Source organism: Hemicordylus capensis, chromosome 8, assembly GCF_027244095.1.
Source record: "Hemicordylus capensis ecotype Gifberg chromosome 8, rHemCap1.1.pri, whole genome shotgun sequence".
In the NCBI taxonomy this organism is placed as follows: Eukaryota; Metazoa; Chordata; class Lepidosauria; order Squamata; family Cordylidae; genus Hemicordylus; species Hemicordylus capensis.
The window spans coordinates 2,833,756-2,848,493 of NC_069664.1; the positions used below are offsets into that span (position 1 = coordinate 2,833,756).

Below are 14,738 nucleotides of genomic sequence, written 5' to 3' on the forward strand. Positions count from 1 at the left end.
ATAAGTCAAATTTTCACAAGCTCCGCCAGCTGCTGCAGATGATATTGGTGTGCATAAGAGAGTGCGCTGGGCCGTTCCTAACACAGAGAGGCAGACAGGCCAGCTTGCACAAAGGTGGGGGTCAAACTTTTCCTGGACGGTACCACTTCTGGCTGCAGGTGCTGCCGTGTGTGCCTCTCCTCCAAGATGTTAGGCAGGGGCCTGTCATTTTTTATTATGCAGCTTGCAAGGGGCCATGCACTTGACGGTTCATCATCATAAGAAGAAAGAAGTGCCAGAGGCCACTGAGGGTGGGGATCATGGGAGTTGTAGTACATCTGATCTAGAACCCTGGAGCTAGAGGGTTTCGGGGTGGAAATTGCCAAGCAGGAAACAGCAAACAAATAAACCTAGCTCCCAAATGCTCATTTCATAATTCTAAGCATCTAAAACGTACTAGGAAACTTTTGTCATTTCATGATTGGTTAATAACCAAAAGCAAAAGATGTCTCTGCTGCTGGTTGTATGCACCGAAAGACTTGTGAATTTTGTTTACCCTGAACCGTATTATATGTTTTTATGAATTTTTTGAGGATTTTAATTGTATTTTACCTTGAGCCCTCTTTTGTTATGTTTATGTTTGTTATGTTTATGTTTCTTACAAGTTTTAAAAGGTTTTTCTTACATTTATTCTGTTTCATTGGCCTCATGTGGAAGGCATCTTGTATTTTGCTCGTCAAGAGAGCAGAGCTGGTCTTGTGGTAGCAAGCATGACCTGGTGGCGCAGTGGTAAAACTGCCGCCCTGTAACCAGAAGGTTACAAGTTCGATCCTGACCAGGGGCTCAAGGTTGACTCAGCCTTCCATCCTTCCGAGGTCGGTAAAATGAGTACCCAGAATGTTGGGGGGCAATATGCTAAATCATTGTAAACCGCTTAGAGAGCTCAGGCTATAAAGCGGTATATAAATGTAAGTGCTATTGCTATTGCTATTGCTATTGTCCCCTTAGCTAAGCAGCGTCCACCCCGGTTGCATTTGAATGGGAGACGATGTGTGAGCACTGTCAGATATTTCCCTCAGAAGATGGAGCTGCTCTGGGAAGAGCAGAAGGTTCCAAGTTCCCTCCCTGGCAGCATCTCCAAGATAGGGCTGAGAGAGATTCCTGCCTGCAACCTTGGAGAAGCCGCTGCCAGTCTGTGAAGACAATACTGAGCTACATAGACCAATGGCCCTGACTCAGTATATGGCAGCTTCCTCTGTTCCTAATAGAGCACAATAAAAATTCTGTTCTATTTCTAGGGAACGCTGCTTGATGTGCAAATATGATGAAGCTGGTCCAATTGATAGGTTTAGGGGGCATCTGATAAAGGCTCAAGTTGTATGCATGCCAACAGCTGTTAGTATTCACTGAAGAAACAGGCTCAGCGCATCCAAAACCCCAGAGCATTGGAAGGCATGATTTCCTGGACCAGATGTGGTGGTGCATGTTTGCGTGAGGTCATTGGCCCTAGAGATGGCTTCTCTATAAATACAACCATTATCAGGGCAATTTCCCTTGCCTTGACCTCCAGTCTAATAAGCAAACTCTTTACATAGGATTTTTTTTTTAAAACCCGTGAATTTTGAGGGGGATAGAAATCGTTCAACGAGTTTAGTGCTGTTCTTCGGAAACAGATGTGGTCTGAGGCAGGCCTATCTACAAAGGAAGTGAAACTTTTAGTTTATGCTGCAACGGACGCCCACTTGGCAGGATCTCACAGCGCATTGCTGCCCAGTGAAGCTCTCTTGCCTCAGGAAAACGTGCTCTTGGTCTATTAAGGGAAAGCATTTAAAGCATGAGCAGTTTTTTAAACCAGTTATGTTGATGTTTCTCCTAAAACATTATGCTGATGGCTTAAACAAAATTATTCACATGGGTCTAAAAATACAGCCACACTTTCCGTTAAAGTGCATGGAAGCAACGTCCTGCTTGCACTTTAAAGGAAAACAGTCTAGAGGCTGTGATCCTGCAGTGACTAAGTTGTAGTTGGAAATGCTGCTCCTTAGATGGCAGCATCTGTAAACTCTTCTGCTGTGAATTATATGAAACCTTATAGGAGAGAACGCCTTTGTTCACTGTTTGATCTTCCCCTGATATAAAAGGAAAGTGCTTTCAAATTCGTTAGAGCCCTTCACAGATTTCACTGGTTCACATTACTGTTGGGTTCCCACAGGACCCGAATGTTCCTCAGATCATTTAGTGCTTTAGGCAGCTGGCTAGTGCAGTATTTGTAGCAACATTTAACTTTTTGATACCAGCTTTAAAAAACATCCCCCACCCTCCCAAATACAGTGACAGCTGAATTTTAAGTTTCATTTTCCTGTGTTCAGATACGTAACACTGGTGTAATCTGAGAACTGGGCAAAATTTCATTTCATTTCAACTTTGCACACAATGTTCAAATGTGAAGATATGCAAAGTCTTCCCAAAAGAAAGCACCGTCCCATTTCTATTAAATTATCTCAAGTTGCTAGTCCATTATACTGTCAGTGGTATTGTCATAATACTCGCACGTAATGCAGAACTGTAGGTCCAATGGACCCGCAATTCCACTCCCCACCCCCACTCTCTTGTCCACATTCGGACAAAACAGAGAGCGGGCTCTCTGCAATTGGGGAGATTGTAGAGAGGAGGGAGAACTGGCTGTGTGGGCTTCCATCTTGCTTGAAGAAGGACAGAGAGAGAGAGGAGCTTTCTCCAGTGCTGCATTCGCACGTCACACTCCAGAACTTAAACCTCATTATGAGCAGCGAAACTCACTACATACTGAGGATTCAAATTGGAGTTTGCGGTGAACAGCCTCAGGTCGCTTTACAAATGGGAACGGAGTTGCAAGCATTTAGATGTAGGTTTGGCACCCTCTGGCCTCTACAGTTCCGAATCAAATGTGAATGCAGCCACTACCTTCATGGACGCCAAATGCTTTTGAGGACACACACACATTCATAGTGGTTCTGTATTTAAATTTGCTTCTAAAATGGGGAATTCAATCTCTCTCATCATTTAAACAAACATTGACTTCCCTTAAGGATAACTGATGCATCTTTGTTTAGACTATGCTGCTGGGTGCTGCTGATCACATGGCTACTCCAACAGGAAGACCTCAGCAAAGGACCCAAGATGGCAGCCTAGCTTCATTGCTTCAGTTGTGATTTCCCCAAGGAGCTCAGAAAGGGCCAATGCAGAGTTTCCCCAAGCCTCCCACGCTTGATGAGAGGGAGCAGTAATGAGGTTCATCTTCTCATTTCCAGTTGCATCCAAGCAGAAACAGGAGTAGTTCAGATGTGCATAAAACAGAACCAAGATGTGTGGGATCAGACTCCGAGATTCAGTAGGCAATGCCTGGGAAGGTGTCTGTCGTAGCACGAGGTGATGAGGTCTGGTGGCATTTCATGATCTTTTTTAAGAGAGCTCAGCTCTCTCCTTCCTGTAACTGCTCTCTAGTGCAGGATTATTACCCTCTTCCCCATACATTCTAAATAGATGTATGTAACTATGCTTTTATTGGCATACAATTCTCAGACCACTGAGAGAGGAAGGAACTGATTTTGGAGGCTTATCCAGAGATTTCAGTCTCTCCTCGCCGAGAAGCTAAAACCCTGAAGCTTCAGGTCAATCACGGAGACCTAGTGTAACTCACAGCATTCATCCTCGCCTCAGGCAAGTCTGATGATTTGATCAGAGGTGGTGGTGGCTAGAGTGGTGGGGCTACTAGACCAAAAGACACACAAAAATGCATGCACACAATCAGGAACATAGGAATCTGCCTTATACTGAGTCAGACCACTGGTCCATGCACCTAAGTATAGTCTACACTGACTGGCAGCAGCTCTCCAAAGTTTCAGGAGCTAGTCTTCCCCAGCCCTACCTGGAAATGCTGCCAAGGAGTAATCCTGGGATCTTCTGCATGCAAAGCAGATGCTCTTGCAACAAGCTGCAGCCCCAATATCTTACTGCAGGCAGGGCTCACATGTAGCCACCCTTCCAAATGCAAACCAGGGCAGGCCCTGCTTAGCAAAGGGGACAATTCATGCTTGCTACTGCAATTTCAGCTCTCTTCCTCGAGGACGACTTGCTAGATGACCGTGATGGGAGGTCTCGGCTGCAAGAACTTCTGAGAGCTGAACTGGAGCCTTTCCCGTTCAGCCACCATCACTTTCCCCCGGAAAAGATCGACTCCAACCTCTTCTTGCCCACCCCTTCATGAGGTTGCTGCCCTTCCCCGTATCACAGGCTGAAAAGAGTTTGAGGGGCCTTAAAGAAGGGTTTGACAATGCACAGAGAAAAATAAATATCATCTGGAATGAGGACACAGTAAGAAGAAGAAAGCTAAGGGACCAGCTCTTGTATTTCGGGTGGTCATAGGGGTATTTTTAATCAGTGGGAGTCCGCAAGGATCACGGCCCTTGGTGCCAGGATTATGGCAAGTGGCCTTCTTGTAGAGTCTGCCTCTCTCAAGCACCTTGTGCTGGCCAGTATTGGAGAAAGGAGGAGCTTCATGAACCCACCAGACAGACTCCACCAGGCCTGCCAGAGGACCCGGTTCTTCAAAGAAGAAGCATCCACTGTCCTCCCCTGCAGGGGGCATTGTTGGTTTGCCCTCAAAGAGCTATCCTTTCTCCCCTATTTGGGGTTTTCTGCCAACTGGCTCATGGATTTTAGAGAGTCCTCTAGAAGTTTGTTCTTCTCCTCAACATTACCACAGGAACACTCGACGTTCTGAAGCTTACTTTCCAATTCTGCAATTTTTTCCTTTTCTTTCTCAATCTCTTTGTTTAGCCTCACCACTTTGGCCCAGACGTCATAGTTTTCCTTCTCGAGGCTGCAAGAGAAACAGGACATGACAGCAGATGGGTCAGGAACAGGCCTCTGTTGTCCCTGAATTGGGATGGGGGGCGGGGGGGGTTGGAGAAGGAGCCTGGACTCACCCCTTGTTAAGTTGTAAGTAATAATATACTTATTATAAGGCAGATGAAGATCTAAGCACATGGGCAAGTTCATATGGGAGGAAATGATCCTTTATGTTTAGGATTGGATAGAAGGGATATTGGAATCTACTGGTAGATTTCCGTGTGATTTGCAATACTGCAGGTCAGCGAGAATTTCTGACTCTCAACTGTTTAACGGCAACAATAACAATGGATACACACACACACACACACACACACACACACACACTTAAATTAGCCTCCTAAAACAATGTAAGCTTGTAGTCAAATCAGGACTAGATTGTTATCTCAAAAGGAGAGATGAGCAGGATTTTTTTTTTATTTGTTACAAATTTGAATTGAATTCTGAAAATTCTTTCAAATTCAGATCAAATTTAAATTTGGTCCAAAAATTCAATGCGAATTGATTTTACCCTGTTTTGGTGCCTTTTTTAACCTATCAGGGGCCTGAATTATTATTATTAATAATACCAAACGCCTCTCAAATCAAATTGGAACCTCATTTTGAAAATTCAATTTTGAATTGAATTGCCTTTTTAAGGGGTGATTCAATTCAAATCCCTCAAATCACCCAGATTTGAGTTGAATCAATTTGAATTAGAATCGATTTGCACATCCATACTCAAAGGACTGTGTGAGCTTAGTTCTGGTACTGAACACAAGTTCTTTAGCTGAGCATGTGGCCAGGGTGACCCTGGTGCCTAATCCTAAACATACATCGACCTATTCACCCTGCCACAATTTTGCATCTGGCTCCAACTGGTGAATCTCAGGGTTCTAACAAAACATAGAAGTCTGAAGTCTGTCCAGCCCTGCTTTAGGTGAGATATACTGCCAAGATTCTGTCAGTGCCTGCAGGTGGCTGAAGTTTCCAGGAAGTTGTACTTTCCTCCATGTGTGATGACCCTTTCATGGTCTCCAGTCAAATCCCCCTGTCAAAGCACTCCTACTGTTGTCGTCACCTGCTCGCACCAATAGCGCCCCACCTCACAATCGTAGCAAGACATTTTGGGAAGATCATAGGTGCAAAAGCATCCAAACCGAACAACTTCATGGAAAAGCAAGCAAATTACAGTATTTATCTGCAGACATTAAGAACATAAGAACATTATGGGAAGAGAGATGGTCTTGTGGTAGCAAGCACAACCCTTAGCTAAGCAGGGTCTGCCCTGGTTGCATATGAATGGGAGACTAGAAGTGTGAGGACTGTAAGATATTCTCCTTAGGGGATGGAGCCTCTCTGGGAAGAGCATCAAGGTCCCAAGTTCCTTCCCTGGCATCTCCAAGATAGGGCTGAGATAGATTCCTGCCTGCAACCTTGGAAAAGTCTCTGCCAGTCTCTGTAGATATTACTCAGCTAGATGGACCAATGATCTGACTCGGTATATAGCAGCTTCCAATGTTCCTAAGAACAGCCTGGCTGGATAAGGCCCAAGGCCCATCTAGTGAAGCATCCTGTTTCACACAGTGGCCCAACAGATACCGCTGGAAGCCACAGGCAGGAGCTGAGGGCATGCCCTCTCTCTTGCTGTTACTCCCCTGTAACTGGTATTCAGCAGCATCTTGCCTCTGAGGGTGGCCTCTAGCCCTCCAATTAGTAGCCATTGATAGACATTTCCTCCATGAAGTTATCCAAACTCCTCTTAAAGCCATCCAAATTAGTAGCCAACACGACATCTTGTGGCAGAGAATTCCACAAGTTGATTATGTGTTGTGCGAAAAAGTACTTCTGTTTGTTGGACCTAATTTTCTTGGCAATCAATTTCATGGGATGACCCCTGGTTCTAGTGTTGAGTGTGAGAGAGAAATTTCTCTCTGTCCACTTTCTCCACACCATGCATGATTTTAGAGACCTCTATCATGTCACCCCGCAGTCGTCTTTTTTCTAAACGAAATAGCCCCAGGTGTTGTAGTCTTGCCTCGTAAGAAAGGTGCTCTAGGCCCCTGATCATCTTGGTTGCCCTCTTCTGCACCTTTTCCAGTTCTACAATGTCCTTTTTTAGATGTGGTGACCAGAATTGTACACAGTACACAGTGCTCCAGGTGTGGCCGCACCATAGATTTGGTCATTATTTGGACATCTAGGTTATTTTGGCACAGGGTCTGAAAAAGGGTCAGCAACTGGATGGGACAGGGCCTTCTCACTCATGGCTCCCTCTCTCCCGGCCTTTTGGGGAAATCTGAAGGTCGCCCTTTCTAAACAGGCATTCGGCCAATGAGTGGCCCTCAGCTCTCTTTTTAATCTAGCTGTGTTTTTGTTTTAGCGGTTTGTGTTTATTAAGTTTTATTACTGGTTTTATCTTGTTAACTGCCCTGGGGTCTTTGGACAAAGGGTAAAAAAAATATAAACAAACAAACAAACAAGCCCGGTTGTAACAACACAGCACATTACCTCTTAATTTGCTCCTCATAGTCCTTTTTCTGTGTCTCCATCTCTTTTTTCAGTTCCATAATAACCTTCCTAAGTGCCTTGGGGTCCTCTGGAGGAGAGCTCTTGCCTTCTGGACTGAGGTCTGGCACTCCAACTGGCTCTTGCCCAGGGCTGGAACTTTCACTAGGTAGCAAACCCTTCCCCGAAATATCACTAACTGAGGTCAAAGGGCTCTCGCAGGTCTGTTTCCTAGTTTCTACTGGGGAGCTACGGATTTTGTCAGAGTTTGAAGCCTGTGGAAAAATGAACCACTTAGAAAGTCCTTGGGACAATGTCCTTTTATGGCCACCCGCTGAAGAAGCTGGGCTGGGCTGCACTATGGAAGGTGATGACGACAACCAAAAGTCACTACTGAAAATGTCCGTTCCGTCAGTGCTTTGCTTCCCTTGGGTGGGGGACGCATTCAGGAAGCATTTCCTGTTGGGAAGAGTCTGAGTTCTTTTCCGAGACTGTGTCGTCCACATTCCCAGAACGTCTTGGGGTAGTGGCTCTCCGTTATCTTCTGCTGATGGATCTGACCTGCCAGTTAGTTCAGGGCTGGAAGCTTCTAGATCATCTTTCTGAAAGCAAAGACAGAGATAGTAAAGCAACTTCACCGAACAGCAAGGGCAAAACTAGATGGCATGGCTTCAGTTGTTGGGCCCATGTCTATTTTGTTTCTATATAAAGCACTGTATGGGTGTGTGCCTGTCTGTCTCTAATCTGAGGATCAAATAAGTGTGCATGTGAACCCCATTCCTGCTCATCAGCATAGAATCCTAGAGTGGGGGGTCCTAAGAGGCCATCTAGTCCAACCCACTGCTTGATGCAGAAAATCCAGAGCTAGAGTATCCCTAACAGATGGCAGTCCAGTTCACTCCACCCCAGCGGGTAACTGAGTCAGTTGTCAAGCTACTCTTACTCTTAAGGAGTTTCTCCTAATGTTCAGTCAAAATCTACCTTCGCTTAGCTTAAGCCCATTAGTTCTGCTTCTGAGGCAGCAGAACACAAGTCTCTGCCCTCTTCTGCGTGACAGGCCTTTGGGTATTTGCAGAGCTCTCACACCCCCACTCAGCCTTCGCTTTTCCAGGCTAAATAGGCCCAGTTCCTTCAGCCTTTCCTTGGGTCTAAGGTGGGCATCGAAGGGACTAAGTGTGAATCCTTCCCTCTCTCCCACCTAGACTCACCCCCCTCCCCACTGGTCCTCCTTTTTTCTCCAGCCTGGCTTGAATACCAGAAGTGGGCCAGGCTGGAAGGAGAGTGCCAGAAGCAACCCTAGTGAAGTAGTTCCCAGTTTATTTTTTATTTATTTATTCGATTTCTATACCGCCCTTCCAAAAATGGCTTAGGGTGGTTCACACAGAGAAAAAACAAATAAATAAGATAAACAAAATGGCTCCTTGTCCCCAAAGGGCTCACAATCTAAAAAGAAACACAAGATAGACACCAGCAAGTCACTGCTGGAGGGATACTGTGCTGAGGGTGGAGAGGGCTAGTTACTCTCCCCCTGCTAAACAAAGAGAATCGCCACATTAAAAGGTGCCTCTTTGCCAAGTTAGCAGGGGCACTTCAGTTTGGGGAGCAGAAACTCACATTTTGGTGTGGCCATTTTTCATAGCAGGACGATTCACTATTTTCCAGTCCTGGTGGGTGCCATTTTTAATCTTGGCATATGTGCCTGGGAGACTTTAGCATGTCCACAAAGACGCCAAGATGGGCGTGGCTCTCAGTGTGCCCCCCTTTCAGTTGCATGGAGTAGTGTCCAGTCTCTACCCTGCATTTGAGGAAGGGGCTTTTTCCCAGGTGAATGTTCAAAGTAAATTTATGTACAACCATGCACATAGGAGCCTGGACAGGTGCATAGGCACCTGCACCCACGTACAAGATAATGTCTGAATTGGGCTCCTCCGTCAGCCTAATTTAGCTGACAGAGCTGTTGTGAGAATGAAATGGGGCAGGGGGATCTTATGTATACCACCCTGAGCTCCAGGCAGGATATCAATGAAATAAATTGGTGCATAACAACACACGTGAGCCGGCACATGCACAGAGTTTTGGGTATCTCCACTTTTATCAACAAGAGGTGAAAGAACCAGCCACCCAGCCACTCACTGCTTGCCATGGGGTTCTGTTTTCTGCCCTGGGCATGAGTGGAAGTGGGGCTGCATCCCAGCCGACAGTGCTGCGGGACACGGAGGCCTTCTTGGAGTCGCTCTTCTGGAGAGAGGGAGGAAGGGCCACATCTTTGGACACAGGAAAGAGCTTTGCATGGTCACTGATCATCGTCGTCATGACCTTCTGGATCTGGGGAGTACCTGTTGTAGAAACAAGGAAGCACCAAAGTGTCAAGTTATGAATGCACCAGATCATGGGAATAACAGTAAAGGGATCACATTAAAAATAACAGGTCTCCTCCCTCATTAACAAATTATGGCCTTCATCAGAGGTCCTCCTCTGCATGATAGCATATTTGGAAGTCAGGCGAGTGGATGATCCACAACTCATGGTAAATATCTGGGGCAGGGTCAAGAGGATGCATACCCATGGGGGGAAAACTCTCCTCCTGGCACTATACAGTGATATTTCTGATGAAGGAAGGGGGAAGTATATTTCGTGCCCTCCCAGTACTGTACAGCAACCATATGCTGAGGTTTAGGACTGGGGAGCAGCCCCAAATCTTGACCCTCTAGTGGCAGATGGCACAGCAGGAGGGAAAAGGCCCAGGGAAGTGAGAAGGGGGGAGGGAAGTACTCTTTGCCATCTCCTCAAGATTTGGGGCTGCTCCCCAGGCCTGAACCTCAGCATTATGGTTGCAGTACAGTATTGGGGCGGGGGCATGAAATATGCTTCCTCCTTTTTCCAGAAGGCAAGAACTGCACTTAATCAGAGTTCCTGCTTCTGGCAATTTGGAGCCCTAAAAGCAGCATTATTCTTTGGAGCTGAGCATCTATTGCAGCTTTTTGTGGCAGGTCCCAAGGTTTCTATACTAGGTATTTCCAGGGCTCCTCCAAGGTTACAGGCAGGAGTCTCTCCCAGCCCTAACTGGAGATGCTGCCAGTCAGTGAACCTGAGCACTTCTATGGCCCCATCCTCCCGCAAGAGGAATATCTTACAACACTCTCACATAGTCAACCCTCCAAATGCAAACCAAAGCAGACCTGGTTAGCCAAGGGAACGAGTCCTGCTCACTACCACAAGACATAGGAAGCTGCCATATACTGAGTCAGACCACTAGTCCATCTAGCTCAGTATTGCCTACACAGACTGGCAGTGGCTTCTCCAAGGTTGCAGGCAGGAATCTCTCTCAGCCCTATCTTGGAAATGCTGCCAAGGAGGGAACGTGGAACCTTCTGCATGCAAGTATGCAGATTTCCCCAGAGTGGCCCCATCCCCCAAGGGGAATATCTTACAGTGCTCACACTTCTAGTCTCCCTTTCATATGCAACCATGGCAGGTCCTGCTTAGCTAAGGGGACAAGTCATGCTTGCTACCCCAAGACCAATTCTCCTCTCCAAAACCATGTGCATTTTGGAACTTCGGAAGCTGCCATATACTGAGTCAGACCATAGGTCCATCTAGCTCAGTATTGTCACAGACTGGCAGTGGCTTCTCCAAGGTTGCAGGCAGGAGTCTCTCTCAGCCCTCTCTTGGAGAATCCAGGGAGGGAACTTGGAACCTTCTGCTCTTCCCAGAGCAACTCCATCCCCTAAGAAGGGGAATATCTTGCAGTGCTCACCCACCAAGTCTCCCTTTCAGGTGCTAAGAGGACAAGTCATGCTCACTACCACAAGACCAGCTCTCCTCCCCCATTTATCCAGTAGCTGCCCATCACACCTCTCATGATAGATGCAGGATCCTCCACTTTGGGTCTGATGAGATTGACACCAAAGACCGTGGCCAAATTCTCCACACTCATCTTGTTGGTGGTGGAGTTCTGCTGGATTTCATGCAGGAACCTACCAGAATCAAAGAGTGAAAGACAGACAGTGTGAGAAGCCAGCATCGGTTAAAGGACAGCACCTTTCCAATGTTTGTTTCTTTATTAGAAACATTTAATATATCGCCCACTCCAAAGACTCTGGGCAGTGCACAAAAACATGCAAACAAGGCAACATTGAAAATTACATTCTAAATTAAAAACTAAACTAACAAAAACAAATGAAGTAAACTACAGAGCAAAAGCCTGGCGAAAAAGAAAAGTCTTCAATAGAGATTTGAAGATCAGTAAGGTAGGGGCTAGACAAATCTGAAGGGGAAGAGAGTTCCAAAGAAGTGGGGCAGCAACCAAAAAGGCCCTTTTGCAGGCCCTACAGCCCCGAACCTCTTGGAAATCAGGGACCGACAAAAGGGCCATCTGAGATGATCTAACCGGACAGGATGCAACTGGATGGGAGAGGCAGACAGGTGCCAATGTTCAACTACAGCTCTCTGCAGATATTTAATCTCTGAGTGCATGAGTGGGGTGGTGAACGGGTTGGGGGTGCATATGCTGGCCCTGTCACAACCTCCACAGGTACCACCTGCACTGTGGCCGACATGTGCACACAGCTCAGCCTGCATAGACGCCGACCTCACTGGATGTACCCTGCAAAAACTGCATGTACAGCTTGTGCGATCAGAACCTGTGAGGTGTACACATGTGAAGCTCCTTTTTTCAGACAAAACCTTGAATGCCCAGAGGTCGGGGCCGGAAGGGGACACCCCATCCAGGTGGCCAGTGCTTCCATCTGTACACAGGTCAGGCATCCAGTCTGAGGGAACCCTCTCCACATGAACTTGTCTGCTGAGAATCTGTCACGAAGGAACCCCAAGCCTACTGCAGAGGATTGGGGGGGGGCATTTCTCAAACATGCAGTTGGCCCCTAGAAGATTCAGGTAGATGCCCCAGACTGGGACGACAACTGTGACCCAAAGCTTTTATGTCCCCCAGTTTAACATGAGGGCTGTCTGTGAGCTGGGAGGGGTGGGCCACAGGGAATCCTTTCCCTCCACCCTCACTCTGGAGCTGCGTACAAGTTCTGGGCTCACTGCTGTCACCGCCATTTACTCTTCCTCCTCCCTTCCTTCTAGCCTTCTCATGATGGCCAGTCGGAAGCACGCATGGCTCGCAGACGAGGGAGAGAGGCTTCTCCTACCCTAGTAACCATTGTGAGAGAGCAGCCCTCTGGAGTTACAGATGCATCAAGGAAGGAGGACTTACCTGCAGATGTAACTGAGGAGGTTATAATTGTCCTGGGGTAAGCAAGCCAGTTGCTTCACTAGCTGCTGCTGACCCTAGAAAAGTATAAAGATGTTTTTTTCAGTGGTCGTAAAGATCTGCTGCTAGCATAAAATACCATCATTATCATCTGTGTTGCAGCTGCTTTTCGGATATGTGCAAGCAAAACTGCCCTCCTGATTAAAGGGTGTTCTTTGTGTTGTAGCCTTGTGGGTCTCCGAGGAATGATTGGAAATCGGGTCTTGTGTTTTCAATCAGGTGAGCAGGGAAGAAATGAACAAGACAAGAAATGATAAAAAGGAGATGGGATGGGTGGGAAGGAGCAGGGGCTTGTGTGTCAGCTGGGCAAGGTGCCGCTGGATCAGGTCACAGCAATTGTGAGAGGAGAGCTGGTCTGGTGGTAGCAAGCAGGACTTGTCCCCTTAGCTAAGCAGGGTCCACCCTGGTTGCATATGCATGGGAGACTGGATGTGTGAGCACTGGAAGTTATTCCCCTTTGGGGATGGAGCCGCTCTGGGAAGAGCAGAAGGTTCCAAGTTCCCTCCCTGGCAGCATCGCCAAGAGAGGGCTGCGAAAGAGATTCCTGCCTGCAGCCTTGAAGAAGCCGCTGCCAGTCTGTGAAGACAATCCTGAGCTAGATAGACCAGTGGTCTGACTCAGTATATGGCAGCTTCCTATGTTCCTAATTGTTAGTCTGGGGTAATCAAATAAAATCTGTATTATGGTCAACAACCAGCTTCATGTAGTAAATAATCACTATATAACAACAGCAACAATTGTAAATACAAAAATATCAGCAAAACAAGAAATTGTGCATACAAAACATATGACAACTAATTTATTTACTAACAATCAAGTTAGCCAGGGTGTAATTGACTACAGCTGTTATTAACATACAATTTGAACATTTTACAAGTTGCTGTACAGAATTTAGCAACTACTTGAAATATCAGAATGCTGATCAGAAAGGAAGAGCATAATATAAAAACCTTCCTGGATACTTATTTAAAGAATGTAGTATTAATTTATATTGTAGATCCTGATAGCGTTTGGGGTAAGTATTGTGTTAAAACAGAAAAACAACTCATAAGTCATTGAATCTGTGCAAGATGCAGATTGTAAAGAGCGAGGGTAGCCAACCTGAGGCTCTCTAGCAGTTGTTGGACTACAACACCCATCATTCCCAGCTGCAACCCTGTAAGAACCAGCTACTTTGCAATGGAGGCTGCAATCCTAAATACATTTAGTAGAGAGTAAAGTAAAGTGTGCCACCAAGTCAGTGTCAACTCCTGGCACCCACAAAGTCCTGTGGTTGTCTTTGGTAGAATACAGGAGGGGTTGACCATTGCCTCCTCCTGCGCAGCATGAAATTATGCCTTTCATGCTAATCAAATCATTTTTTCATGCTAATCAAATCATTTCCCCACTGTGCCATTAGGTGGCTAGTGAGCCTCATTAGAACACAGGAAGTTGCCTTATATAGAGTCAGACCCTTGGTCAATCTAGCTCAGTATTGTCTACACCAAGGATTCTCAACGTTGGGTCCCCAGATGTTATTGGATATTTCCCATAATCCCCAACCAAAGGCCACTGGGGCTGGGCATTATGGGAGTTGAAGTCCAATAACATCTGGGGGACCCTATGTTGAGAATCTCTGGACACTGACTGGCAGCAGCTCTCCAAAGTTACAGGCAGATGTCCTTCCCAGCCGGCCTGGAGATTGAACCTGGAGATTAAACCTGGAGATTGAACCTGGGGCTTTGCTTTTCCACTGAGCTATGGCCCCATTCCTTGAGGAGAATCTCTGACAGAGCTCACATGTAGTCACCCATCCAAATGTAAACCAGGATGAACCCTGCTTAGCAAAGGCGACAATTCATGCAAGCTCTGCTCTCTTCCCATTGGACATAGTGGGATTCACTTCCATGTCAACATGCTTAGGAGAACACTGGAAGCCATTTAGTAAGAGATGTAGGATTGAATATTAATACCTTTCTTTCATCAGCCGTCAGAAGCTGACCGCACAAGAGGAAGTCCTCGTACTGTGTCCAAGGTATGAGCGGTTCAGGAAGTTCCCTTAGGTAGAGTTTAAACAAAGAAGCCACTGTGTGGACGTCTGTATCTCTGTAAAGTAGGAAGTGGG

The 14,738-nt window shown here is 46.4% G+C and overlaps 1 protein-coding gene across 9 annotated transcripts in view; it reads right to left on the reverse strand.

Annotated features, from left to right (window-relative positions):
* Positions 1 to 4,333: 4,333 nt before the first annotated feature.
* The window catches only part of ARHGAP25 (Rho GTPase activating protein 25), a 33,299-nt gene continuing 22,894 nt past the window's right edge, over positions 4,334 to 14,738 (reverse strand). For all 9 annotated transcript variants that reach the window (XM_053269197.1, XM_053269202.1, XM_053269200.1 and 6 more), the window contains 6 exons: positions 14,587 to 14,719; positions 12,578 to 12,651; positions 11,212 to 11,333; positions 9,490 to 9,692; positions 7,360 to 7,958; positions 4,334 to 4,840 (listed from right to left, as the gene is read on the reverse strand). In XM_053269197.1, coding sequence (XP_053125172.1) covers positions 4,642 to 4,840; positions 7,360 to 7,958; positions 9,490 to 9,692; positions 11,212 to 11,333; positions 12,578 to 12,651; positions 14,587 to 14,719 — 1,330 coding nt within the window. In that variant the 3' untranslated portion in view covers positions 4,334 to 4,641. The remainder of the gene's footprint in view (positions 4,841 to 7,359; positions 7,959 to 9,489; positions 9,693 to 11,211; positions 11,334 to 12,577; positions 12,652 to 14,586; positions 14,720 to 14,738) is intronic.